Source organism: Colobus angolensis, unplaced genomic scaffold, assembly GCF_000951035.1.
Source record: "Colobus angolensis palliatus isolate OR3802 unplaced genomic scaffold, Cang.pa_1.0 Scaffold165, whole genome shotgun sequence".
Lineage (NCBI taxonomy): Eukaryota > Metazoa > Chordata > Mammalia > Primates > Cercopithecidae > Colobus > Colobus angolensis.
In genome coordinates, this window is record NW_012114766.1 from 2,979,166 (window position 1) to 3,006,039 (window position 26,874).

The following is a 26,874-nucleotide window of genomic DNA, read 5'->3' on the forward strand; positions in this document are numbered from 1 at the left end:
TCAGTTAGAAATACATTTTCAAATATGATTCTGATAATGCAAAGACCACATTGAATTTGAGTATTAATGGGAATATTTCTGGGTCCTTTCTTTTTTTGTTTTCCTCCCTTATCTTTGATTTCCAAAATATGTTCTTAGAATAATTAGGCACCAAGCAACATCTTACATGACGTGTAGACAACATCCAATATGCCATTAATACCATGCTGAAGGCTGAGAGAGAAAATAACAGCAAGAAAGGAGGTGAAGCACGGAGCCACCTCTCCACTCATGGGGATATAACTGGTCACACTGCTTTTCTTCAGTATGTGTCAGTGGTGCGATGTCTGGCGTTTCCAAGGAGCAAATACCAGCGACAGAAGTATTCTTCCATTTGTTTTAAAGGATAAAGAAAAGTGTGTCTGAAAATGAATGTCCATAGAGGGAACTAGCGAGTTGGTTTTTGCAGACACTAAACTAAACTTAAAAACAACAACCAACAACAACAAACACACATTAAAAAAAAAAAATCCCATCAGCTCTGAAATGGAAAATTGAGGATAATAGGATTGAGCAAGAAGTATCTTTAGAAGTTCTAAATCTCTTGAAAATATCTAGCACATCACAACCCAAGGAAGAAAAACAAAATTTATGAATTTGAAACAGACAAAAACGCTATGAAAAAGAAGGCAGCAGAATAGGGTTGGCAAATAAACAGCTAATTATTACAGTGAAAGGCTCTGGCTTGGCAAATAAAGCCTCTAGAACATTTACTCAGGGGTAAATTGGCTGCTCAGCCGAAGCTGTACAAGTAACTGACTTTTACCTGTCTACTTTCAGAGTGTTGTTCAAAAGAGAGAGGTACAAACATTTTAAAATAGTCTTTTTTTAGAAATATAAAACAAAGTTTTATTCAATAAAAATCAAATTCCTAGAGAAAAAAAGCTGGAGGAACATAAAGTGGCACAGCTGTGGGTCATATAAAACTCTAATTCGGATACCAACCACCACTGTCCTATGGAACCCAAGAGTCCTAGGCTCACTGAGCATTTAATCAATCTCGTATCCTAAGAACTTACAGAATGATTTTGTGCACGTTCTTTGTGGCTGATTTCCATAGGAATCTGCATTTTGGAGCCTATCCTCATCCTTCCTGATAAGTGGGCTTATTGAGCATGCTCTGTTAAACTAGTCAAGCCCAGAAGCACATGTTGTTTCTGATAATGAACAAGTGACTTAACCTATTTCAGCTTTAGTTTTACCATCTGCAAAATAAGAATAAAAATGATAGCAAAAACTAGGAAATAATGAGTGTTGACAAAGATGTGATAAAATTGAAACCCTTGTGTATTGTTAATAGGACAGTAAAACGATATAGCTGCTGTTGATAACCTATGGTTTTTCCCAAAAAAATTAAAAATAGAATTACCATATGATGCAGAAATTGCACTTCTGGCTAAATAACCAAAAGAATGAAAAACTTGTATACTTAAGTCCCGAGGAGCATTATTCACAATAGCTAAACTAGGGGAACAACCCAAGTGACTGCCAAGAGATGAACAGATAAACAAAATGCAGCCTCTACACACAGCGGGTTATTACTCAGTCTTAAAAAGGAAGGGAATTCTGACACACCACATGCTACAACATGATGATCTTGAAGACACTATGTGAAGCGAAGTCATAAAAAGACAAATACTACATGATTCTACCATGTGAGGTGCCTAGAGTAGTTGAATTCAGAGAGACAAAGTAAAACGATGGCTTGTAGGGGCTGGAGGAGGAGAAATGGGGACTTGTTTAATATGTGCTGAGTTTAAGTTTTGCAAGTTAGAATAGTCTCAGAGATCGACAGTGGTGATGATTATACAACCTTGTTAATGTACTTAACACCACTGAACTGTACATTTAAAAATGAAAAATAATAACTATATGCCACAGATGCAAGGTCATTAGGATAAAGTTAGATAGGGAAAATTAAGTCTTGCTGCACAACAGTCAATCAACACTTTTCAATTTTCATCCTCTTTGATTTACAGGTGAAGAAATGAAGCAGCAAGCACAGCTCAAGCTGCCTCTTAGAGGACACAGGTTACAGAATACGTTTTCAACAAAATGAACTTTGAAGGCCTGATAAATTCTCAAAACACTAATCTGAGGTTTGGCTACATATTAATGACATGATTTCGATTTGTGTACCTGCCCAAATCGCATGTTGAATTGGAGAGGCGTGGTGGGAGGTGACTGGATCATGAAGGTGGTTGTTCTCATGATAGTGAGTGAGTTCTCAGGAGATCTGATGGTTTGAAAGCCTGTGGCATTTTCCCCCAGCTCTCTCTCTCCTGCTGCCACGTGAAGAAGGGACTTGCTTCCCCTTCAATTTCTGCCATGATTGTAAGTTTCCTGAGGCCTCCCAGCCATGCTTCCTGTAAAGCCTACAGAACTGTGAGTCAATTAGGCCTCTTTTCTTCATAAATTACCCAGTCTCAGGTAGTTATTTCTAGCAGTGCGAGAATGCATTAATAAAATTAATAAGAATAGTAAACACAGAAAATAAAGAAGAAACAAACATATGATTGTTTGTAAACATATGATTGGAAGATTGATAAGAATAGTGACTACAGTAAACAAACTAGCTGCTGAGAATAAAAACAACCCCAGCATTTTCTCACAGTTGGCCATTACAAATCCTTACACAGTTTTGCAAGAAATGCTTTATTGGTTCTTTCCGAAAATGTGATTCTGATTATTTAGAAATAACCAGCGTGAGGTTAAGCAAATTCCAACTTAAAATCTCAATTAAGTAGGTATTAAAGACAAATTAGGGGCTTACTTTCAGAATCAAGGACCAAAAATCTTTTTTTTTTCTTTTACACCCAGGGTATAAGCAATGTGGAAGGGAGAAAATTAGAGAACAAAACTTTGAAAACAAGTGTATTGCATGTGCACTGGAAAACATGGCTGGAGGAGTTTGCCCATGCTTCCTTCTCCAGTGGGTCAGGCTGACTTTTTACTTAATGGGAAAAGTAAATAAACAGATGTACCTGGACTAGAACCTTCACAAATACATCTAAAGAGGAAATAGACCTGGAAATCCTCATTTCATAAATAAGCAATTAATGTGTCTATCATTAAATTTCAAAAAGAAAAATATATAAAAAGAAAGATATATAGTGATAGATAAATGACAGATGATAGATTAGATAGAAAGATAGCAACACATATAGAGAGGAAGACAGGAATAAGATAGATAGATAGATAGATAGATAGATAGATAGATAGATAGATAGATGATAGCTAGATATAGATAGGTCAGTAGATTAGGTAGGTGGGTAGATAGACAATAGAAAGATACATAGATAAATTGATAGATACATAGGTCAGAAGAAAGATAGAAAGGTAGATGGATAGATTGCTAACTCAGTAGAGGGATGATAGGAAGATAAATACATACATACATAGATGTGTAGATACATAGATAGAAAAATGATAGCCAATAGGAATATAGGTATATATATAGAGAGAGGAAGATGATAGGAAGATAGATACATAGATGGACAGATATATAGATAGGAAAAGGATAGATGATAGACACATAGATACATAGGTAGGTAGATCAATAGATAGGAAGATAGGAAGATGATAGGAAGATAGATGGATAGATTAAAAATGATTGATTGACAGGAAGACAGAGAAACAGAGAAAGATGAGAGATAGTAGACAGCCTACAAAGCATCTGATAAGTATTTTCTCAAACTATGAAAGGAAAACTAGGAGTAAACTAAAATGCACTGATAAATCGAAAGTATTAACAAAGCTGAGAAACTAGATTCCCTAGTGATAAGACACAAGTAGCAGAAACTATAAAAGCTGGCTCATTACAAAAGAAAATGAGTGAAGAGTGTAGTTTCTACAGCTTAGAGGTTATCACCCTCTAAGCCAGCCAGAGTGTTTCTCCGAGCACTAAATAAACTACAAACACATTGGCAAATGACTGCTCAGTCATTTAAATTAAAAATTAATAATAATGGGCCGACTTTCCAACCATATTTCTGAAGGTTACAGAAAAATCGCCTGTTGGCAATTACAGAAATTGCCAAAGGATAATTCAAAGGAGCGTGGGCCTGTTGATGTCTGTCCCGCTTCCAAGGGCTTCTGGCTCTAGCATCCTGTGCAATTCTCTTGGTGCTTAAACTCCGTTTCATTAACTTTTCTACTACAACAGCTAAGGAAATGAAGCATTTCAATATCCAACCTCCAGTAATTATTTAAAACAGATTTAGATTCATTCAAATAAACAACTCCATGGAAATCTCATATTTTCAGCTCTATTTGAAGCTCAACATGGTCAGAGAATGAGAAGTCACACATATGAAGATACAGGGAATCAGTGACAGAACTAAAATCAGAACTCCCTTCTTGCTGACTTTTCCATCACGCATTTGCAGCCAACAAGAATTCATTATGCACGCAGGCAAAATGAATTGACTAAATGTATTTTGAAGTAGACTCTGGGGGTCCTTTAATTCTTGAGTAATCATGGCTTCCTTGTGATATTTTGTCTTAATTTCTGAGGAATTTCAAATACAGACAGACGATAATAATAGCTTTGGTAAAACAATAATTACCTGTTTTAAAAACACAGGACACAATCATATTTGTCAAATAGCTCTGCAGATTCCAAATGGACTGAAAGGCTGGTCATAAAGGAGATTACCAATTCTGATAATTGTATGGTAATGGAAACTTCAGGGAGAACAGAAAACTGAGCTACACAGAAAATTGGAAACTCTTATTTAAGCTCATTTCTCCACAATTCTTCTGGCCTCAAAAATGGATGGAATGAAGTGTCAGAGTTATTAACAATTAATATGAAATTATTACTTGTAGTGTCTTTGGTCAGGCTAAGTCGGAGCTTCTAGCTAAGACAAGTTGATGGGTGTAATTAAGTTGCTAATAAAGAGGTACAGACTGATGAAAATCCACAAAGGCTTTAAGAGGTTAATTAATTTATCATTCCTCCTTCAACCTCATCTCTTTTGCTCAGCCTGTGCCAGGTGCTAAGCCTGGGGCCTGGCACAGAACAGGAGGTCAACACAATCAGTCTACGGAATGAATGGCCCCCACGAACGCACCTCTTGACCTGTCTGAGAGCATCAGCCAATAAGGTGCATGGCAATGTTATTCCCAGGCCCCACACATGAGACAGGAGATACCATGATACTCTGTCTTTTATCGTGACGTTTTTCCACCATTTCCACCATGTACAAATCATTACCAGGTGCTCTCAGTTCCTTTATGCCTCAAATGCCCATCATTTGACCTCGGTGCCTCCCCGCACTCCAAGCGTAGCCATCTCATCATAGTCCACTGCGGCTTCCTCACAGGCTCATGCTTCTTTCAAGTTGGAGAAGAGTATGTTGGTTTACTGAAGCAAGTCCCATTTCACAAGCAGAAACGTCGAATGATTTTCTCCAGTTCCACACAGACATTTAACAGTAAATTGAGAATCAGAATTTAAACCCCAGTGCTCCTGATCTAAAGTGAGCTCAACTCTAATGTCACCATCCTTCTCACCATATTAATGTCTAATATATAGTATATAATATACAAATATATAAGATTGATCAACATTCTTCAATTAACATATAATAAAAATTTATATTCACTAACTGGATTGTATATGAAATATACTATAATAAATGAGTGGTTTTAATAATTACAGTTTATATCAAATATTAACGTTGAATAATAATAATTTTACAACTTTATGGTTTCTACCCTTGGTTCCATGTGCTGTAATTACCTAATTTATCTTACTGAATTCTCATACTAACAATATGACTCAATATTATTACCTTCCATTTTCAGGGGTCACTGTTGTCCGGAAATATTAGATGGTTTATCCAGAGTTCATCTAGTAAGGGGTAGAGCCAGACTCGAATCCAAATGTCTAACTCTGAAGTATATGTTCCTTCCCTATAGCACAATGGCTTTTTGTTATAATAAATAAAATAAAAAATACTTTATGGTTTCCCTTTTCCTTTATATTTCTATCCAAAAGGGAAATCTCACTGCATGTGTCACTAGTGCCTCAAATTTTTCAGATTTTTCAAAATGGCTTGAACAGAGGTCCAAACACTGTCTCAGGTAGTTTTCACTATTTCTTTCTGTGGTAATTTTCTTCTTGTCAGTTCTGAAAAATGTGAAAACTTTCTTCATAGATTTGCTCATGTTCTTTTTTCTTTCTGCTTTATGTTCAATCCCACAGGCTTCAAAGAATATGTCACTTTTCCACCTAACATAATTTACTACTCACTTTTTGTCGAAAACCATGACTTTCATAGACCCTCCAAGACTCAGGGTTTCTAACAAAAAATCCCCACACTTCACATCATGGAAACCAAGGAAAAGTCTGTTGCATTCTAAATCCCATTAATGACACAATATTAATAAATAAACACATGTGTGCATGTGTATTAGGCCATTCCTGCATTGCTATAAAGAAATACCTAGACTAGGTAATTTATAAAGACATTTAGGTGGCTCACGTTTCTGCAGACTGTACAGGAAACAAGGTGCTGGCATCTGCTTGGGTTCTGGGGAGGCCTTAGGGATCTTTCAATCATGGCAGAAGGCCAAGGGGGAGCAGGCGTCTCACACGGCCAGAACGGGAGCAAGACAGAGTTGAGGGGGGAAGTGCCACACACTTTTAAATGACCAGATCTTGTGGGAACTCACTATCATGAAGATAGCACTAAGTCGTGAGGGATCCACCCCCGTGATCCAAACATCTCCCATCAGACATTACCCCCAGCATCGGAGAGTAAAATTCAACATGAGATTTGGGCGGGGATAAATATCCAAACTATATCATTTCTCCCCTGACCCCTCCCAATTCTCATATCCTTCTCATATTGCAAAATAAAATCCTGTCTTCCCAACAGAAGCTCAAAGTCATAACTCATTCCAGTATTAAGTCTCATCTGAGACAAGGCAAGTCCCTTCCACTTATGAACTTGGAAAATCAAAAATAAGTTTGTAACTTCTAAGATACAATGGAGATATAGGTATTGGGCAAACTTTCCCACTCCAATAGGGAGAAATTGGCTGAGAGAAAGGGGCTGGTCTGGGTACAGTGGCTCACACCTGTAATCCCAGCACGTTGGAAGGCCGCGGCAGGTGGATCACAAGGTTGATCGCAAGGTGGATCACAGCGCGAGACCAGCCTGGCCAACATGGCGAACACTCTGTCTCTACTAAAAATACAAAAATTAGCTGGGCATGGTGGTGGGTACCTGTAATCCCAGCTACTTGGGAGGCTGAGGTAGGAGAATCGCTTAAAACTGGAAGGCGGAGGTTGCAGTGAGCCAAGATCACACCACTGCACTCCAGCATGGGCAACAGAGCAAGACTCTGTTTGAGAAAAAAAAAAAAAAAAGAAACAAAGAAAGGGGTTACATGCCCCATTTAAGTTTGACACCCAGCAGGGCAGTCAGTAAATCTTAAGGCTCCAAAATAACCTCCTTTGACTCTGTCTTATATCCAGGGCTCATCACTACAAGGGCTGGTGTCCCAAGGCCTTGGTCAGCTTTGCCTCTGTAGTTTTGCAGGGAGCAGCCCCCAGGGCTGCTCTCAGGAGCTGGAGTTGAGTACCTGTGGCTTTTTCATGCTGAGGGGGCAAACTGCTTGTAGATCCACCATTCTCAGGGTCTGGAGGGCAGCGATCCCTCCTCACAGCTCCACTAAGCAGTGCCCCATTGGAGACTCTGTGTGAAGTTTCAACCCCACATTTCCCTTGGCACTGCCCTAGTAGAGGTTCTCTGTGAGTGCTCTGCACCTGCAACAGGCTTCTGCCTGGATGCCCAGGCTTTTTTCATACATACTCCAAAATCTAGGTGAAGGCTATTAAGCATTCTTCTTTCTTGCATTCTGCACACCTACAGGCTTAACACCACAAGGAAGCTGTCAAGGCATATGGCTTGCACCCTTTGGAGCAGTGGCCTGAGCTGTACCCGGGCACTTTTGATTCAAAGATGGAACCAGAGCAGCAAGGATGTGGAAAGCAGTGTCCTGAGGATGCACAGGGCAGTAGGGCCCTGGGCCTAGCCCATGAAACCATCTTCTCCCCCTAGGATTCAGGGTCTGTGATGGGAGGGTCTGCCATGAAGTTCTCTGAAATACCTTCAAGGCCTTTTCCCCACTGTTTTGGAATATTAGCACTTGGCTCTCTTTCAGTCATGCAAATTTCTCTAACAAGTAGCTGCTCCACAGCCTTCTTGAATTCCTCTTTCTGAAAAAGCTTTTTTCTTCCTCTGCCATGCGGCCAGGCTGCAAATTTTTTTAAACTTTTTTTTTTTTTTTTTGAGACGGAGTCTCGCTCTGTCGCCCAGGCTGGAGTGCAGTGGCCAGATCTCAGCTCACTGCAAGCTCCGCCTCCCGGGGTTTACGCCATTCTCCTGCCTCAGCCTCCTGAGTAGCTGGGACTACAGGCGTCGGCCACCACGCCCGGCTAGCTTTTTTTTTTGTATTTTTTTAGTAGAGACGGGGTTTCACCGTGTTAGCCAGGATGGTCTCGATCTCCTGACCTCGTGATCCACCTGTCTCGGCCTCCCAAAGTGCTGGGATTACAGGCTTGAGCCACCGTGTCCAGCCCTTTTTAAACTTTTGTGCACTGCTTCCTGTTTAAATATAAATTTCAATTTTAAGTCATTTATTTGCTCCCACATTTGAACGTAGGCTGTATAAAGCAGGCAGACCACATTTGGAATGCTTTGCTGCTTCAGAATTTCTTCCACCAGATACCCTAACTCATTACTCCGAAGTTCAAAGTTCCACAGGTCCCCAGGGAAGGGGCGCAATGCAGCCAAGCTCTTTGCTAACACATAACACACCTGACCTTTGCTCCTATTCCCAGTAAGTCTCTCATTTCCATCTGAGACCCCATCAGCCTGGTCTTCATTGTTTGTATCACCATTAGCATTTTTGTCACAATTATTTACCCAGTCTCTAAGAAGTTACAAACTTTCCTTTATCACCCTTTCTTATGTTGAGGCTTCCAAACCGTCCCAACCTCTGTCTGCTACCCAGTTCCAAAGCTGCTTCAACATTTCCAGGTATCTTTATAGCAAGACCCCACTCCTTGGTACCAATTTTCTGTATTAGGCAATTCTTGCATTGCTATAAAGCGATACCCGAGACTGGGTAATTTATAAGAAAACGAGGTTTAATTGGCTTATGGTTCTGTGGGCTTTATAGGAAGCATGGTGCTGGCATCTGTTCAGTTTCTGGGGAGGCCTGAGGGAGCTTTTAATCATGGCAGAAGGCCAAGGGGGAATAAGTATGTCACACTGTCACATGGCCAGAGCCGGAGTAAGAGGTGGGGGGGTGGGGGTGCCACACACCCAGATCTCAAAAACACTCATTATCATGAAGATAGCACCAAGCCATGAAGGATGATCCACCCCTATGATCCAAACACGTCTTTCCAGGCCCACCTCCAGCTTTGGGAATTACAATTCAACGTGAGATTTGGGCAGGGACAAATGTCTAAATCTAAACTATCTTAGTATGTATATAATTTCATGCTGAAAGGATCATTAAAATGTAAGTGGGAGTTGAACAGTGAGAACATATGGACACAGGGAGGGGAGCATCACACACACCGGGGGACATCAAGGGGTGGGGAGCAAGAGGAGGGAAAGCATTAGGACAAATACCTAGTGCAACTAATGCATGCAGGGCTGAAAACCTAGATGGCAGGTTGACAGATGCAGCAAACCACCATGGCACATGTATGCCTATGTAACAAATCTGCACGTTCTGCACATGTATCCCAGAACTTAAAGTAAAATAAAAAATAAAATAATAAAATGTATGTCTGACATACATTTTTAAAAATACAACTCAAGCCATATGCACAACAGTAATTTTCAACTTGAAGTGGATTATTTCTCACATGATTTTCAGATTTAAAAATAAATGCAATATCCATTTTCCATTTGAATGGATAAGGCTTTTTGGAAAATGTGAGCAGAAAAACTCCCATTCATCGACACCGTTACAGTCACCGATTCACCCGACATCAAAACAACCTAAATGCAGACATTCCATCTGAACTCTACTCCATGGATGCATCGCAAATATGCCATTTCATATATTAATAATTTGGTCACCAAACCTGTCCAGTTATGAAGGCAGCATCTATCTCAGAACAGTGCACCATGTGCACAAAATTGAAACTCCTGTGCCCCTCGGTTGATCTCTACTGTTTTACTCCCCATGACACCTGGAAGCAAGCATTCCAGTAAATGAAATGCCCATGTATAATCCACTGGTCTATTAACAGAAAACAGGCACAGTAAATGATTTTCTGGATAATGCATTCCATACAATGCTCATACAAGTTATTTTTTAGAAGAAATCAATGGTACCTCGAAAGGTTCAAGAGTAAGAGTGAATGGTAGAGAGTCTCGAGTCTCAGGGCATCTGAGATCACTTCTTCCGGAGTCCATGTCTGCACAAATTCAAACTATTACAATTAGAGGCTGAAAGTTTTGTTTCCTAGCTTTTACATGGAAGAGTCCAATTAATGATTTTGTCTATTAACCTGACCAAACTAGGAGTATGGAGCCGAAGAATGTATCAAACCAATCCACAAAACAATTGCTCTGAACTAGAATCAACAACAAAGATTTTAACAATTATCACCTCTAAAAAAGCATAGCTAAGAACAAGCTTCAGATTTTTTTTTTTTTAAATCAGAGAATAAATCAATATGCCAAGGATGTGCTATTTTAAAGAATATTATGTTAATATGAACCAGAAAATGTTCCACCAAGCTTGTCATGTCATGGTCAAAATACTTTGAAGAACACAATTCTTGGCGTAGGTGTTTATGTGCACGTGTGCCTGGGTTTCTAGCCCAAATTAAAGAGCTGTTGGAACACTCTCAGATGTTTCATTTGTAGGCCTCCTTTTAATAGTGTCCCGATTTTAGTTAGCACTAGGGAAGCAGATGTGGCAGAGAAACGATGCCAAGAATCTGAACTTTACATCTCCACTTCTAGTGAAGGCATGAGGTTCTTCCATTTCAATGCACGGTATCATATTGGTTGGCACAGCTTGCCGAATATCTGAATACTTGCATATGTATATATATACATAGGTGTATGTGTGGTGCCCAGTTTTCAGTATTAATGGGAACATAAACCTCATGCTAATTCTGATGCAAAACCCAGTATTTGTCTTCAAGTGTCAGACAATATTAAGAATAGACAAAATTGGTTGTGAAAAATCTCCCCAGTCAACTCTTCTCCTGATGAAAAATTAAATCATAAAATTAATTTTTTCCACTCTTTTTTGTAAAAATGAAACGCAACTCTCACAAATTCCCAATGCTATTTCTTCAAGTTTGTTAAAATGATGCTAAAGTTCTTGAATAAATACAAAATTCCTATCATCTCTGATGAAAATTTTGCAAATAGAGTGAGGAAAAGGACTTGACTGCATTTGATATGAAAACATATTATTGTTATTTCAATTAAAGCACCATGGACTTGGCATAGGAAATCATGCATGTAAACAGAAAGAACAGAATGTCCAGAAATAGATATCCACCTACCAGATGATTTAATACAGAAAGTAGTTGGAATTTTAAATCAGTGAAAAAAAATTAGTGGGGAAAATAATTGCCCAGCAAAATATTTAATAAATGACACTCAGATAACTGGGTAGCCATCTGAGAGGGTGACATCTTAAAATAGGATCAAACTGGGATCAACACAGATTCACTCTAGAATATGAAGCGAATACTTATGTGTATAAACGAAGCTACACATTAGAAAATTAGTAGCTTAATATATAAATGAAATCATTCAAATTTTAGAAAAATAGATCAATTTTAACAGAAAATAGAGAGGACTTTTCTAGGCCACAGTTCATAAAGATTAAGATGTTTCCATTCATAGACCAGAAAACACATTTGCAATACAGATGACTGACAAGTGGCTAATAAATTATTGTACAAAGAACTTTCAATAAAATTGAATAAGACCAAAGAAAAATGGGAAAATCATGAGAACATGAACTTAAAAACAAATAAAATGTAATAGTCAAGAAATCACCAAAAAAAAAAGCTCTACTGAGTAACGATCAAATGAATGAAAACGGAAACAATGAGTGATTTTTTTTGTTTCATTTTGACTGTCAGATGTGCAAGAATTAAAAAGATTGGCAATTATGATTTTTTTATTGCAACATAAATTATTCCACACATAGAGGCTCCAAACAGCACCCATTTACTACAACACGATTTCTGAAGGTCAGGCATGGGCGTGGCCTCACCCTGAGGGTGGCAGCAGGCTGCTTTCTCGCCTGGAGGCACGGGAAGAATCCACTTGGAAGCTCACTCAGGTGGTGATGGAAATAGGTTTCTCGCATTTGCACAGCTGAATGTTTCCTGACTGGCTGTGGGCTCTAAGCACCTGGAGGCCCTGTGTCTTTCTTCATCTTCCAAGCCAGCTACAAAGGCTCTCCCTCACATCCAGTCTCTCTCAGGCCTTCAGTCTCTGACCTGTAAGAACCCTGCCCCTAGAAGAGCCTGTCTGGTGAGGTTCCACAGTCTCAGCACATTCTCCCTTTCTGAAGAGCAGCTGTGCCAACAACACAACCTAATCACAGGAGGAGGGCCCACTGCACCCCCAGGTCCATAGGGAGCAGTCTACCCAGGGCGTCCGTCATCCAGCCCCCTCTTAGAATGCTACCTTCACCACACTCCTCAAACACAGAAGCTTCCGGAAGCAAGCCATCACACCTGGAGTGGAGCAGCCTATTCGGATTACCTGAAGCTCAGTTTGACAAGATAACCCAATATGTCACCTGTTCATTTCCTGTGTTTCACTTTCAAGAAATTTTATCCTGTGGCAATAAGTGGAAGAAAGTGCAAAGATGTTTCTGAATGAATACACCTGTCTGCATTTTATCTTAGTTAGAAATGACATAACTGGTCAATGAAATTGCAATAAAGATACAAATAAATATTTTAAAATAGAATTTTTGGCATTTTATTATAATTTTTGGATATAAAATAATGTTTATGCAATATCATGGAAAGTGTGATATCATTCAATTGATATAAAAACCGATTATAGATATAATAGATATGTTTACTGATGTGGTTTGTATCTGTGTCCCCACTCTAATCTCATGTTAAATTGTAACTCTCAGCAGTGGAGGTGGGGCCTGGAGGGAGGTGACTGGATCATGGGGCCGGATCTCTCATGAATGGCTTAGCACCAACCTCTTGGTGCTGTCCTCATAATAGTGAGTGAGTTCTTGCAAGATCCGGTTGTTTACAAGTGTGTAACACCTCCCCTCTCGCTCTCTCTTGCTCCTACTTTTGCCAGGCGATGTGCCTGATCCCCCTTCACTCTCTGCCATGATTGGAAGCTTCCTGAGGCCTCCCCAGAAGCAGATGCTGCCATACTTCCTGTCCAGCCTGCGAAACTGAGCCAATGAAACCTCTTTTCTTTATAAATTACCCAGCCTCAGGTATTTTTTTCTTTTACATTTTATTTTATTTTTTTTAGACAGAGTCTCGCTTTGTCACCGAGGTTGGAGTGGAGTGCAATGGCGTGATCTTGGCTCACCACAACCTCCTCTACCTCCTGAGTTCAAGTGATTCTCCTGCCTCAGCCTCCCGACTAGCTGGGATTACAGGCATGCGCCACCACACCTGGCTAATTTTGTATTTTTAGTAGAGACAGGGTTTTTCCATGTTGGTCAGGCTGGTCTCAAACTCTCAACCTCAGCTGATCTGTCCACCTAGGTCTCTGAAAGTGCTGGGATTACAGGCACGAGCCACCATGCCAGGCCAGTCTCATGTATTTCTTTACAGCAAGAATAGCCTAATACATTTATAGAGGTATGTTAAAAACTAATAGATTTACATAACTTTTGTGGGTTGCAGTTTATTTATTTTTTGTCCCTTCCTTTTATATTTCTGGACTACATAAATGTATTTTAACCCGCAGACACATTAAGTAAGAAATATGTTGGCCAGGCGTGGTGGCTCACGCCTGTAATCCCAGCACTTTGGGAGGCTGAGGTGGGCAGATCACGAGGTCAGGAGATCAAGACCATCCTGGCTAACAGTGAAATCCTGTCTCTACTAAAAACACAAAAAAATAAAAATGAAATAAAATAAAATAGCCGGGCGTGGTGGTGGGTGCCTGCAGTCCCACCGACTTGGGAAGCTGAGGCAGGAGAATAGCATGAACCTGGGAGGCAGAGCTGGCAGTGAGCTGAGATCACGCCCCTGCACTCCAGCCTGGGCAACAGAACAAGACTCCATCTCAAAAAGAAAAAAGAAAAAAAAAAAAAGAGGAAATACACTGTCATTGTTTATTTTTAAAAGTTTGTGTCTGTATTCTTTTGCCAGGGCTGCCATAACACTACACCACGTAACAACAGAGATGCATTTTCTCACAGTCCTGGAGGCTGGAAGTCCCACAGCAGGTGTCTGCAGGGTTGGTTCTGCCTGAGCCTGTCTCCTTGGTGTGTAGACGTCATCTTCTCGTTGTGTCTCCGCATGGTCGCCCCTCTGTGCGCCTCTGTCTCTGCAGGCTGATTTCCTCTTCATATGAGGATGCCAGCCACATTGGATTAGGGTTCACCCTAATGACTTTAACTCGATCACCTCTGTAAAGACCCTCTCTCCAAATAAGTCCCGTTCTAAGGTACTGGCAGTTAGGACTCTAACATACTTTTCTTGAGGGGACTCAGTTGAACCCATGACACCAGGTAGCAGGCGGAACCTCCAGACTGTCTATCTCTGGTGCCACTGCCCAGTCACAGGGCTCTGTGGCTCTGCTACACTGGAGATGCTCCAATTGCTGGAAGATATTCCCCTAACTGCTCTTACTATTTTTAAAAGTTGAAGACCGCACCACCGCTGGCCTAATTTCAAGCTGTTTCCTCCCAGCAACACTGTTTATGTTAGAAACCTCATGAAAGAAAGGATTGGTGACATGGTTGAGCCACATTCATTTCTCCATAAATTCATATTGATGACAATTGTGACCCAGGCTTTGCGCAAAATGCTGGAGATCCAAAGCAGAATCTCTGCCTTTTCTTTAAGAAGTCTGTTGTCTCGGCCGGGCGCGGTGACTCAAGCCTGTAATCTCAGCACTTTGGGAGGCCAAGATGGGCGGATCACGAGGTCAGGAGATCGAGACCATCCTGGCTAACCCAGTGAAAGCCCGTCTCTACTAAAAAATAAAAAAAAAAAAAAATAGCCGGGTGAGGTGGCGGGCGCCTGTAGTCCCAGCTACTCGGGAGGCTGAGGCAGGAGAATGGCGTGAACCCAGAAGGCGGAGCTTGCAGTGAGCTGAGATCTGGCCACTGCACTCCAGCCTGGGCAACAGAGCAAGACTCCGTCTCAAAAAAAAAAAGAAGAAAAAAAAAAAGAAGTCTGTTGTCTCATATGGGTATATGATTTTTTAGATTGAGGGTACATGTGCCTTTTGTTATGTGGATATACTACATAATGCAGGAGATTGGGCTTCTAGTGTACTCATCACCTGAGTAGCGAACATTGTATCCAACAGGCACCCCTCACCCCTGGCTCACCATCCTTCCTCCCTCACTGTTTTTGGAGTCATAAGTGTCGATTCTTTCCATCCTATATCCATGTGTGCCCAGGTATGTGTGTTAAACCCATGCACATTAGGTACCTGCATCTCTGGTGTTTTTGTGAAAGCAGAGACTCCAGACTTCCTGGAGCCTGCCAAATCAGAATTGTGCAGGGCTGGGAGTCAGGAATTCGTTTTTTAAACTTTGCAAGGTAAGAACCACTGGTCAAGGAGGACTGGACAGCTACACAAATATGATACTGAAGTAAGAAATGCCAAGACATGGACAAAAGGCCACAGTGGGTACCTAGGTACCCCAAGACCCAGCAGACTGCCTGGGAGCTGAGCCCTGAAATGAGATGAGAAGCAACTCCTCACCTCGACAACAGTGCATCAAAGGTGGGAAAACAGGCAAAGCGCACACTGTCTGCATCGATGTGGTCTACATGGACATAAACACCTGCCTTCCAGCCTCAGGTGGGAAAACAGACAAAGCGCACACTGTCTGCATCGATGTGGTCTACGTGGACATAAACACCTGCCTTCTAGCCTCAGGTGGGAAAACAGACAAAGGGCACACTGTCTGCATCAATGTGGTCTATGTGGACATAAACACCTGCCTTCAAGCCTCAGGGCAAAGCACTCATTTTCCCTCTGATGGTCTCCGGGCAGAAGCCCCATCCCGGCTGGCAGGTCCAGCCACCTCCAGCACGTAGTAGTCACTTCCTTTGAATTGTTCGCTTGTTTTTCCTATCTCGGCTACCTCCACTTTAAGAATTTAGAAAGCCAACTTCCCCAGGAGCCTGAGGCTTACGCCTGCATGCCCATCGGGGTCTTACCCACTGCAGCCCCCACCCAGGCTTGCCTACACATTTTCCTCCACAGCTGCTCTTCTTTCTGCCAGGGACTGACATTTCCAAACTGTCACTTTCACAGGTCGAGGCTGCTGCTGTGCCTCTTCCATGAAAGACCGTAACCTATCCTTCAGTGTTAGCTGGTATCTTAAACTGCACACAGGGGCTTCACTATCTTTACTCCTCTTTGCCTTTTACTGATTTAGGAGCTATCATTTTCAAAGTTCCTCCTGCTGGAGTGGAATGTTCTGGGCTGACTTTTTCATCTCCATTTCCCATTTGCCTCTGTTTGCCTTATCCTCACATGCTCCCTTTGTTTGCTTTTTGAAATATTTTCAGTATTCAATGTCAGGTGTATTTCTCCATGCGAAGCACGTTAAACTCCATTATAGCATTTTTTAAATGTGTGAGATACATAATCTCTATTAGCCACTCTTATGCACAGGACCCTTGATTATTTTATGAAATATTATTACTTTGCATATTTTGTACAGTTCCTTGTGCAGAAAGGTCAAGGTCTTCCTATCACTACTACTATTATACAAAATTACCCTTTCTGCACATTTCCACTGACTACAATACTGCTTTTATTATTAACCACATTTCACACACAGTTAGAATATGTGAAGTTTTGGGATGCTCAGTGTGTGCTAAACGTCGACAGAGGAAATGCATTATGTAATTGAATGAATAAGCATGCTGGGTTTTAGCACATGGTAGAGGAAAATTATATGTCTTCAGTAAAATGCCTGACATATGATTTGTAAACTGCAGAAAATCAAACTGATATTGGTGGCATTGGACTCTGCATTTCAGTCTGATTTTGGAAGATTAATTTGATCCAGGTTTGGCAGACTATGGCTTGCAGGTCAAAACCAGCCTGCAGCCTGTTTTTGTACAGCTCGCAAGATAAAAATGGCTCTCACATTGTTTTCTTAATTGTGAAACATTTACAGACAAAGAATATGCCACCGAGACTGCATATGACCCCCAAAGACTGAAGGTCTACCTGGCCCTTTACAGGAAAAGAGAATCAATGTCTGATTCCAGCTACCATGAACAAGAAGGGAAATGTGTCACCAGCTTAGTTACCTAAACATTGCTGACTTGCCATTCAACAACACTTTGCCTGACAGCCAACCAACAGGTTTACACCAAAAACATTCCTGGGTACAAACATGTCTGACTGCATGAGAATTCCTTTTTTGTTGGGCTCCTGTTCTTACCTGGCAGTATGATAAAGGTTTCATGCCAACATTTGCGTTTAATCTTTCAAACCAGGTCAGGGAGCACCTTTATGCCCATTTGCAAATAAAGAAGTTCAGTGAAGTCACTTGCCCTGTCCAGGGTCACGCAGCCAGAAAATGCTGGGGATGGGAGGAACCCATCACTCAACTGCGGGAGCCTGACTGTACAACTGCACAGTGTTGTCTGTACCCAAGCACTCCTTTCGAATCCCGCAAGAATGTATGGGGTAGATTTAAGCAAGGGCAAATGGGATAAACCTCATTTCACAACATACTTGATGGGAGTTGGCCAGTTTGAGCTATATGGACTGTGTGGATTCACATTCTGAGAATTTACAGTCTGACTGACATAATGCCTACAACCTATTCTGATTGTAGGCATGATAGCATACATACACATACATACCATAGCATGTGATTTGACATTTAGGCACACAAGCATACACACACACACACATATCATAGCATGTGATTTGACATTTAAAATCCCAGAAATTTCTATTTAAGTTTCTAATGAAATCTAAATGTCTAGAAATCTTGTATTAATACACAAAACAGAGGAGGAGATTGATAATGAAATAGAAGCAAATATATATGCATATAAAAAATCAAGATAAAAGTCTCAACTACCTATGCTCTTTATGTTCATAAGTGAAGGATTGTAAGATTTACAAAATACCTCAATTAATTCATTTATACCAGGTCTCCTAACATATCCTCCTAACATTTGACAACGATGTTGTTTAAAAAAATTTTTTTTTTTTTTTTGAGGCGGAGTCTCGCTCTGTTGCCCGGACTGGAGTGCAGTGGCCGGATCTCGGCTCACTGCAAGCTCCGCCTCCCGGGTTCACGCCATTCTCCTGCCTCAGCCTCCCGAGTAGCTGGGACTACAGGCGCCCGCCACCTCACCCAGCTAGTTTTTGTATTTTTAGTAGAGACGGGGTTTCACCGTGTTAGCCAGGATGGTCTCGATCTCCTGACCTTGTGATCCGCCCATCTCGGCCTCCCAAAGTGCTGGGATTACAGGCTTGAGCCACCGCGCCCGGCTAAAAAATTTTTTATAAAGTAAAAGGAGTTTCCTCTGAGAGATGCTCTCTCTGTGGGTAAACACCATGTTTAGGGGGTGAATGCATGGTATAATGGAAATAGCTTAGATTTTGGAATCTGAAAGGCTGGAGCTTAAATCCCACCTGAGATAATTAGGCTTTTTTTTTTTTCTGTAACATTGTCTGTGAGTGACAGCATCTATGAGGACTGAAGAGATACACACGGACATATATCCATGTGCGTCCTCTGTCCCCTCCACCCACCTCTTTGCACCAGTTTGCGTCCTTTGCCATGCTATGTATAGGCAGAATACAGGCAGCTATCTCGATCTAAAAGTTCTGACTTTAAAAACAGAAGCTTAATCACGTAATTTGTGAGAATGATTGCTTTTTGTCCTCTTTATTGGCTGGAAAACGCTAGCAAATCATAAATAAACAATAGACAAACTCCACTCCAAGCAAAAGCCACAGCTGATAGAAGGCTCTGAGAACCAGACCTTGAAAGTAAATAGCTGTCTGGGAGTCGCTCTCTCTTTGACCAGGGAACTTGAAAGCAGTGCACTCCGACGTGCCAGTTTAACTGGATCTTTGAGATAACACAGAAAATTTCAGTTCTAATTCAGGCTTCTCCTCAAGATGAATAAGATTAGTGTGCTGATAGGAGATAGGAAACAGCTGCTTGGCAGAGTTTCTTACTTTAAGGCAGGAAATGAAGCCTGAGGACAGAAGCTCTGCCTGGCTTTATCAAGGACGATAAAAACCAACACAGATTTTCAGAGAGAAATAATTTAAAAGGTCAGGCAAAGTGAGAAAAACAACCTGGAATTCCCTGAAACCAATAAAATACATCTTGCTGGCCCCATCTTCTCACTGACAGACGATTGGTAGCGAAACTTTTATTTGCTGAATCCAGAAGCTAATTGCAAGCCGTCAGGGGGTCTCGGGAAGAGCTCTGTCGGGATTGTGGCCTGGGTTCTGCCACTTTGAACCCCACAATTCGGGATGGGTTTGGAGAGGGTGCCTCCCAAATCCCCTTCGAGACCTAACAATCATAACTCGCATGCATGTCATATTTGAAGGCTTATCCTATATTATTTATTTAATCCTCTCAGTAATTCTGGGACGTAGATATCCAAATCTCTATTTTACACGGCCAAAAGCAGGCTTGAAGAGATCAGGGCTCCCTGGCCTTCTGGGGGCTAATTTTGAAGGGGATGACCCTCACAATGTATCCTCTGATTTCAAATCCAAGTCATTTTTCTCTAAAAAATGTGATGCATCTATAATATCACTGGCAAAAAAAGTGAATTAAAATAGAAGAGAATAAAAACAAATTCTAAATAATTTTTAAAGGGAAAAATATTCTCAAATATGTATCTTAGAAAATTATGGCTTAGTGATTTTCCAAATTTAAAATGTTTACCAAATGGCTACAAGGGGCAGGGCATTCTGCTCGGGTCCGAGGGGCATAGTGGCATTTACATGGTTTGTAAGATCAGTAGTTAGGGGGCCTAAAAGAGAATGAGCTCAATATTCTAGGTTTGATCTTGCTCATTTATTAAAAGGCAACCGTTACATTTTAGTAACCATTTGGATATATTATTCTAGGCATTTTTGTAAAGGAGATGAATGAATGTCCTTTATGCATTCAGAAAGTTTATAAATTGTATTTATTTTATGTAAGAATAAACGGACTGCTTTTCAAATCATTGAGAAAAAATATAATATCAACTCAAGGATAACTGTAATATTAAACAGATCAATACAGATTTTGAGTTCCCAATGCCCCAAAGAGATATGTGCCATTCTTAAAAATTATTTTTCCTTTTTTACAGTTTTCAAATAAAATAATTAAATAACTATGATGACCTTTAAGTTGGACACGAAAGTCTTAAAATATTTTAACATTTGCATCTGTAATTACATTCCCAATTATCTCAACAACCTTCTATATGATTTATTGCAGGATTTATAACCACTTTTGACCAAATGTGAGATGCTGTCAGAGTCTACACTGTTATTTATTTTGTGGTAGAGCTGCCTAGTTTGAAATGCATCACAGCAGATAGTCTTTCTGTAATTAAAATTGTATTCATTTGAATTGGTCCTTATAAAACTTACAAAGTCAAATACAATAAAGCAAATGAAGCACCCAGTATCTTAAACTAATTTAAAATCCACTGGCTCATTACTGGTAATTTTTAAAACTCCATCTTTTCTTAGCCTCAGACTCACTACTGGGGACAGCTTGCCCCCTGGACCTGAAGCACAAATGTCAAAATCAATTTCGTGCAGCTTCCTTTCCCTCACGTGGCCCTTATTTCAGTGAGTGGTACCAAATACTCCCAGCAATCAAGCCCTCCACCAACATATGTCATTCCAGATTTATCTCTTCCTTTTCACCTGCTTTCAGGAGCGACTGTGGACTCTGTTTCCTAAGTATTTTCAATATCTGTTTTCATGCAAAACTTGTTTCTCCCTGTATTCCTAGAAGTCTTCATATCCCTCAAACACACATTGCTATAACCCACTGAGTACTCGTGTATTCCAGACAGGATTCACGCCAATCATTCATGATGCCACTGAAAGATCAAGCTTTCTAAAATGCAGGTGGGATTCTGTCTCTTTTGCTCTTTAGTGGAGTCTCATCGAGCAAGGACAGAAGGTGAAAGCCACATAAACGTGCAGCTGAGATTCTCCACGGGCTGTTCCTGCCCATTTCTCCAGCCCATTGTCCTCCACCACGTCCCCTTCACATTCCAGCTCAGATATCCCATCAGAGAAAACTATCCTGGACCTTCTGCGCTGCCCCCACTGGATGACCATCCATTCCTGCTGATTATCATTTTGAATTGTCCTTACTAGTTTATAAGACTCTCTCCCTCCGTACTAGCAGAGTCATAAGAGCTGGGAATATTTTTTATTCACCTTGGTACCTGCCCTGAAGCGCCTAACTCAGAACTAAGTTTGAATTGAAAAGAAAACAGGCATAACTTCCTTAATATTTGTATGAGGCTTCAGACCCACAGCAACAACCTTAATCTACAAAAACAGACACATAGCTAACATCGCTTTGCCTGTATCTGAAGTAATACAAAAGGAAGTATGTCAAGATATATACCCTCTCCATAAACATAGCCCTTGTATCTACTTTTATTTTGGACAGTGTGCTTGAGGCCTAGAGGCTTCAGAGGTAAAACCTGTAACTTTATCCCTACAGATGTGCTACGTGGAGATTCTCATGTCTCCAGCTTCATATCGAATGTGAACCTCTATGGGAAAAATAAAATCATGAAAGACTTCTGAGCTGATTTGAGTGGCGATGATGTGGTGATGTGTTAATTTAGCTGGGGTTTTTGAAAATTTTTTTCCTATGTGGAGTTTTAAACATTTTAAAGAAAGACCTCACCTAGTCTTTTATTTCATATTTCATTTTTATTTTATTTTATTCGGTTTTATTTCATAATTATGAATTGTCAGCAATTCAGGATCACATAAATGGTGACGATTCTTCCATATATATTAACTCTCTTTAAACAAAAATGCTAGATTTTTAAAAAAGACAGAACATGTCTTCAATTATCTTAGAAATGAAAATAAAATTCTCTAAGTGTCATATATCTCTGCTTGTAAATTGAAATTACTAATTAAGATTCCAAGAACCAAATAGAAAATATGGTTCCCTTAATATTTCATATTTAACACCGGAGGAAAAGAGCAATACATTGATGATAATCAGAGTGTCTTCTTCTTTTTAAAGTGTTTCAGCCTCAAAATAACTTTTTGAATCTATGATTTAAAAAAATTTTTCTGATTACATATATTTTTGAGGCAGTCATCAAAGGGTCCTATTTGCATATCACTAAGGATGTTGCTTAATCTGTTACACACAGCCAAATGTGCAACTCTATATTCCAGGTCATGCTGTCCATCCACGGTGACAGTTACCATCATTTACAATTTCTGTTTGTTTTTGATCTCATTCTGTCTCCCAGGCTGGAGTGCAGTGGCATGATGTCAGCTCACTGCAGCCTCTGCCTCCTGCCTGGGCTCAAGTCATCCCTCCACCTCAGCCTCCCAAGTAGCTGGGACTACAGGTGCACACCACATCTGGCTAATGTTTGTACTTCTTGTAGAGACAGGGTTTCATCACGTTGCCCAGGCTGGCCTGAACTCCTGTGTTCAAGCAATCCACCCGCCCACCTTGGCCTCCCACAGTTGCTGGGATTAAAGGTGTCAGCCACTGCACCCAGCCTAGAATTCTATTTTTCATTATTAGACCGTGAGTCCCTTGGAAGGAAACAAATCTTGTCATTGTTGTTGTTGTTATTTCCCCATGGACCAGCACACACAACTGCTCAACACATCTGTGAGCAGATGGGAGAAGCATTCTAGTATAATCCACAACACACCATATGCAATTTGCCAAAGAAAAGCAGCTGAAAACCCACGAAGTCTCTTTCTAACTGTCATATGAGGCCAAAGTGTTTCTACAACTTAGGGAAGTACATACAGTATGTAAAACATCTACATTCTCAGGCTGGGCACAGTGGTGCACACCTGTCATCCCAGCATATTGGGAGACTAAGGCAGGTGGATCAACTGAGGTCATGAATTCAAGACCAGTCTGAGCAAAATGGTGAAAACCCATTTCTACTAAATACAAAAAATTAGCCAGGTATGGTGGCAGGTGCCTGTAATCCCAGCTACTTGAGAGGCTGAGGCAGGAGAATTGCTTGAACCCAGGTGGCAGAGGTTGCAGTGAGCCGAGATCACGCCATTGCACTCCAGCCTGGGCAACAAGAGCGAAACTCCATCTCAAAAAAAAAAATCCACATTCTAAAAGTAACAGAAGGAAAATGTAGGCTAAACCAAATAAAATCTCTCTTTGTTGCACACTGCAAAAAATCACACATTTATATTTTACATTAAATTTAGTGAAATCAACTCTAATAATTCTTTAAGCATAAGCAAAAGACTGTTGGGTTATAAATTGCCAATGTATGTTGTACAACCTTATGCTGTTCAAAATTTTATAATTCCTTCTCAGTGGCCTTTATCCAGAGAATCATTATATTTACTCTCTATTTTAAAGGTTTAATTTTGTTTTAAAAATGATAAAAATGCTTATTTAATTTTACCACACAACTTTAAGGTTCAAAAAATCCTACTTTATGCTAATTTTTTTTTGTTTAAAGCAGTACAGTCTATATATAATGAAAATAGTTTTATATTATAATTAAAATGCTATTTTACACAAATTGTAAATATCTACAAGGTGACTAAAAAAACTCTTGCACAGGAAATGAATTTAAGTGCTTAAAATATAGATTCTTTCAGAATTGGTATTTGCAAGATTCTATTTTAAGTATAATTTCTTCTGGCAAGAAACAATTCCACTTTAACACTGGTCAGGCTCACAGAAAGACTGAATTCCAGACCAACATTTTTATGATTATGAAGTCCTTTCACTTTCATGTGTTTCAGTTTCAAATACACAAAAATAAGTAGTTCAACTAGATTGCTTTTAAGATCCCTCCAAGTGAAAAGGTCAACATGTATGAAGAGAAAAACAAAACCATATTGACTCCTGGGTTAACAGAAAGGTTAACAGGAAGTGTAGAAAGTTGCAGCTCTGATTTAGAAAAATAATACTTCTTAAATATTTTATAATTTGAGAACAAAGCTATGTAAGTTATTTATTGCCAAGACCAAATCTGAAGGAAGATACTCTAACTCTTCTTCTAAAACGTGGTGCGCATTCTAGCATCCCCCACACACAAAGCCATTGCCTCTCTGCCATGTTCCACTCAAAGAAGAGATACCCTGATCATGTTCCCACAAATTCCTTGGCCACAGCTGCAAAGATGTCAGAAGAGCCTCATTTACAGTGTGCTCTACTGGTATTTCTGAATCATTTAACTTAGCATTAAATAGTTCTGCTGGGGGAGGCCATGGGAGAAGAAAGAAGTCAAGACTTATCCCAAAGCTATATATTTGACATCCTTTAAATGCTTCTCAACCATTCACTGAAAGAGCAAGCCGTGTCTCCACTTCGTAAACCGTTTCCAGAACTCCTTGTTCAACAATCAGAAAGACGGACTGGCATGTGCCTGGCGTCACCCGAGTCCCTTTGGGACATGAAGTTCCCTCTCCGTACCCCTTTGTGCTTAGGCCTGGAGAGCACATTCTCCTTCGCCTCTATTTTGACTCCACCTCTAGAGGACAGGAAATGATTTCAGGAGTTTCTGCCCATTCCACCAACTCCCTTTCCTGTGTCCAGCCTGCCGTGGGGGTTGTGACTCTGTCATGAGCATTGTTTCCAGTGTCAGTGGGGCAGGGGCCATGGCATGTTCTCTAAGCTGAAGTTCGGTCTCTTCAGCAATAGAGTCTACGACTCTGTTCTATAAACAGAGTCACAGAACATTTAAAGCAAATGAGAAACATATCTTCTTCGAAAAGAAAAAGTATTCTTGTAAAGAAAAAAATCATCATTCTAATCATTGCTAATGAAGTAAGCTGCTTGAATCTATCTCTATGTTTATTTTACATTAAATAAGAATTTTTAGAGGTAAAACATAAATAATACAGGCTAAGTGTCTGATCAACTTCTTATAGTCAAAGGAACCTACGGTAAGTGTGATAAGGATCTATTACTGTCTCACAAGCAATACCAGAAAATCTAATATCTAATGAAAATGAGACAAAAGAGAGTCAATATGAGCTTCCACTCACATATCATAATTAGCTTTCAAAGACTAATATAATTCATTATGAATATAAACCTTGATACGACAAAACTATGAAAATTTCATGACTTCAAAGCCTTCAATTAAAATTAAAATGCCTTATTTGAAAACCTGGCTTTTATGCACATGATAGATAAAATGCAAAAAAAAAAAAAAGGCATGAAATATTGAAATCAACTTTAACAAGCCCTAGATTTAAATAACAAAACAAAATCAAATACAGAGCTTATGGCTCAAAGAATGAGTTTTTAAACTAAAATAAGGAAAATGAGTTTTTCAGAAATTAATGTTTTTAAATTAATACAGCGGTAAAGAAAAATTATTTTGATTCTTAAAGCGGATGACACATTGTTTTACTTCAAGAGGAAGTACAAGTAAGTGTTAGAATAACTTGACCCTGGATCTAGTGAATGTCCAACCCTTCTCCAAATTGAGGCTATCCAACTACATGTCAGGAAAGTTTCCGTGGCCAGTGGAAGGCTTAATTCGTATTGTTATAAGACAATACTCAATTTTTCCTTACCTTTTATCCTTAGTTAGCATTTCACTTATTTTCAGAGAGTGATTAAATTGAAAGTAATACACAGGAAACAAGGCTGGAGATGACAATGCATTTCTTACCCTGGCAGAGTGGTGTGAGGGAGTCCCACTGGTACATGCCAAGTGGGTTTCGTCTACAGGTTGCGTTGCTGTGGCCGATCATTCGGTATCCAGGCTTGCAAAAATAATGCACTTTGCTTCCGACCGCTCCTGCAGTCCTGTTTAGAATACCCCCGTTCTTCAGGGGGTGGGTCAGACTGCAGTAAGGTGCTGTGGGCAGACAGACACACACACAAATAAGTGAACAAGCAAACAAATGGCCAGTGCCATTGCCTTGGTGAGAGTCTATAAACGAACGCCTTCTGATTTCCAGACCAGTAGGTAAGTTTGTTCTAAAGAGCATTCCAAAACTCGAGAGTCAGGAGGCAAGTCTCTTACGCTGAAGTTGAGATCACCTGCAGCGGTGAGTCAGCGTGAAGCTGGGATCCTGACTACTGTGAGAAACATCAGGAGTATCCAATCTTCTGGCTTCCCTGGGCCACACATAAAATACATTAACACTAATGATAGCTGAGGAGCTATAAAAGAAACTGCAGAAAAATCTTATTATGTTTTAAGAAAGCTTACAAATTTGTGTTGGGCTGCATTCAAAGTCATCCTGGGCCGTATGCAGCCCATGGGCTGCAGGTTGGACAAGCTTGGTCTAGAAGGATCATTTGGAAAGACCTCAGTCACCTCTCTAAAGCAGGTTACTTACTTAAGTAAGCACATCTGTCACCAGGATAGAAGTGATAGGGTACTGCACAAGGCATCATCTTTGAAACAAA

At 40.2% G+C, this 26,874-nt stretch overlaps 1 protein-coding gene across 1 annotated transcript in view; it reads right to left on the reverse strand.

The window, feature by feature from the left end:
- The window catches only part of CSMD1 (CUB and Sushi multiple domains 1), a 2,081,403-nt gene that overhangs the window by 126,509 nt on the left and 1,928,020 nt on the right, over nucleotides 1–26,874 (reverse strand). The window contains exon 49 of the mRNA XM_011937546.1: nucleotides 26,129–26,317. Within this exon, the coding sequence (XP_011792936.1) occupies nucleotides 26,129–26,317 (189 nt within the window). The remainder of the gene's footprint in view (nucleotides 1–26,128; nucleotides 26,318–26,874) is intronic.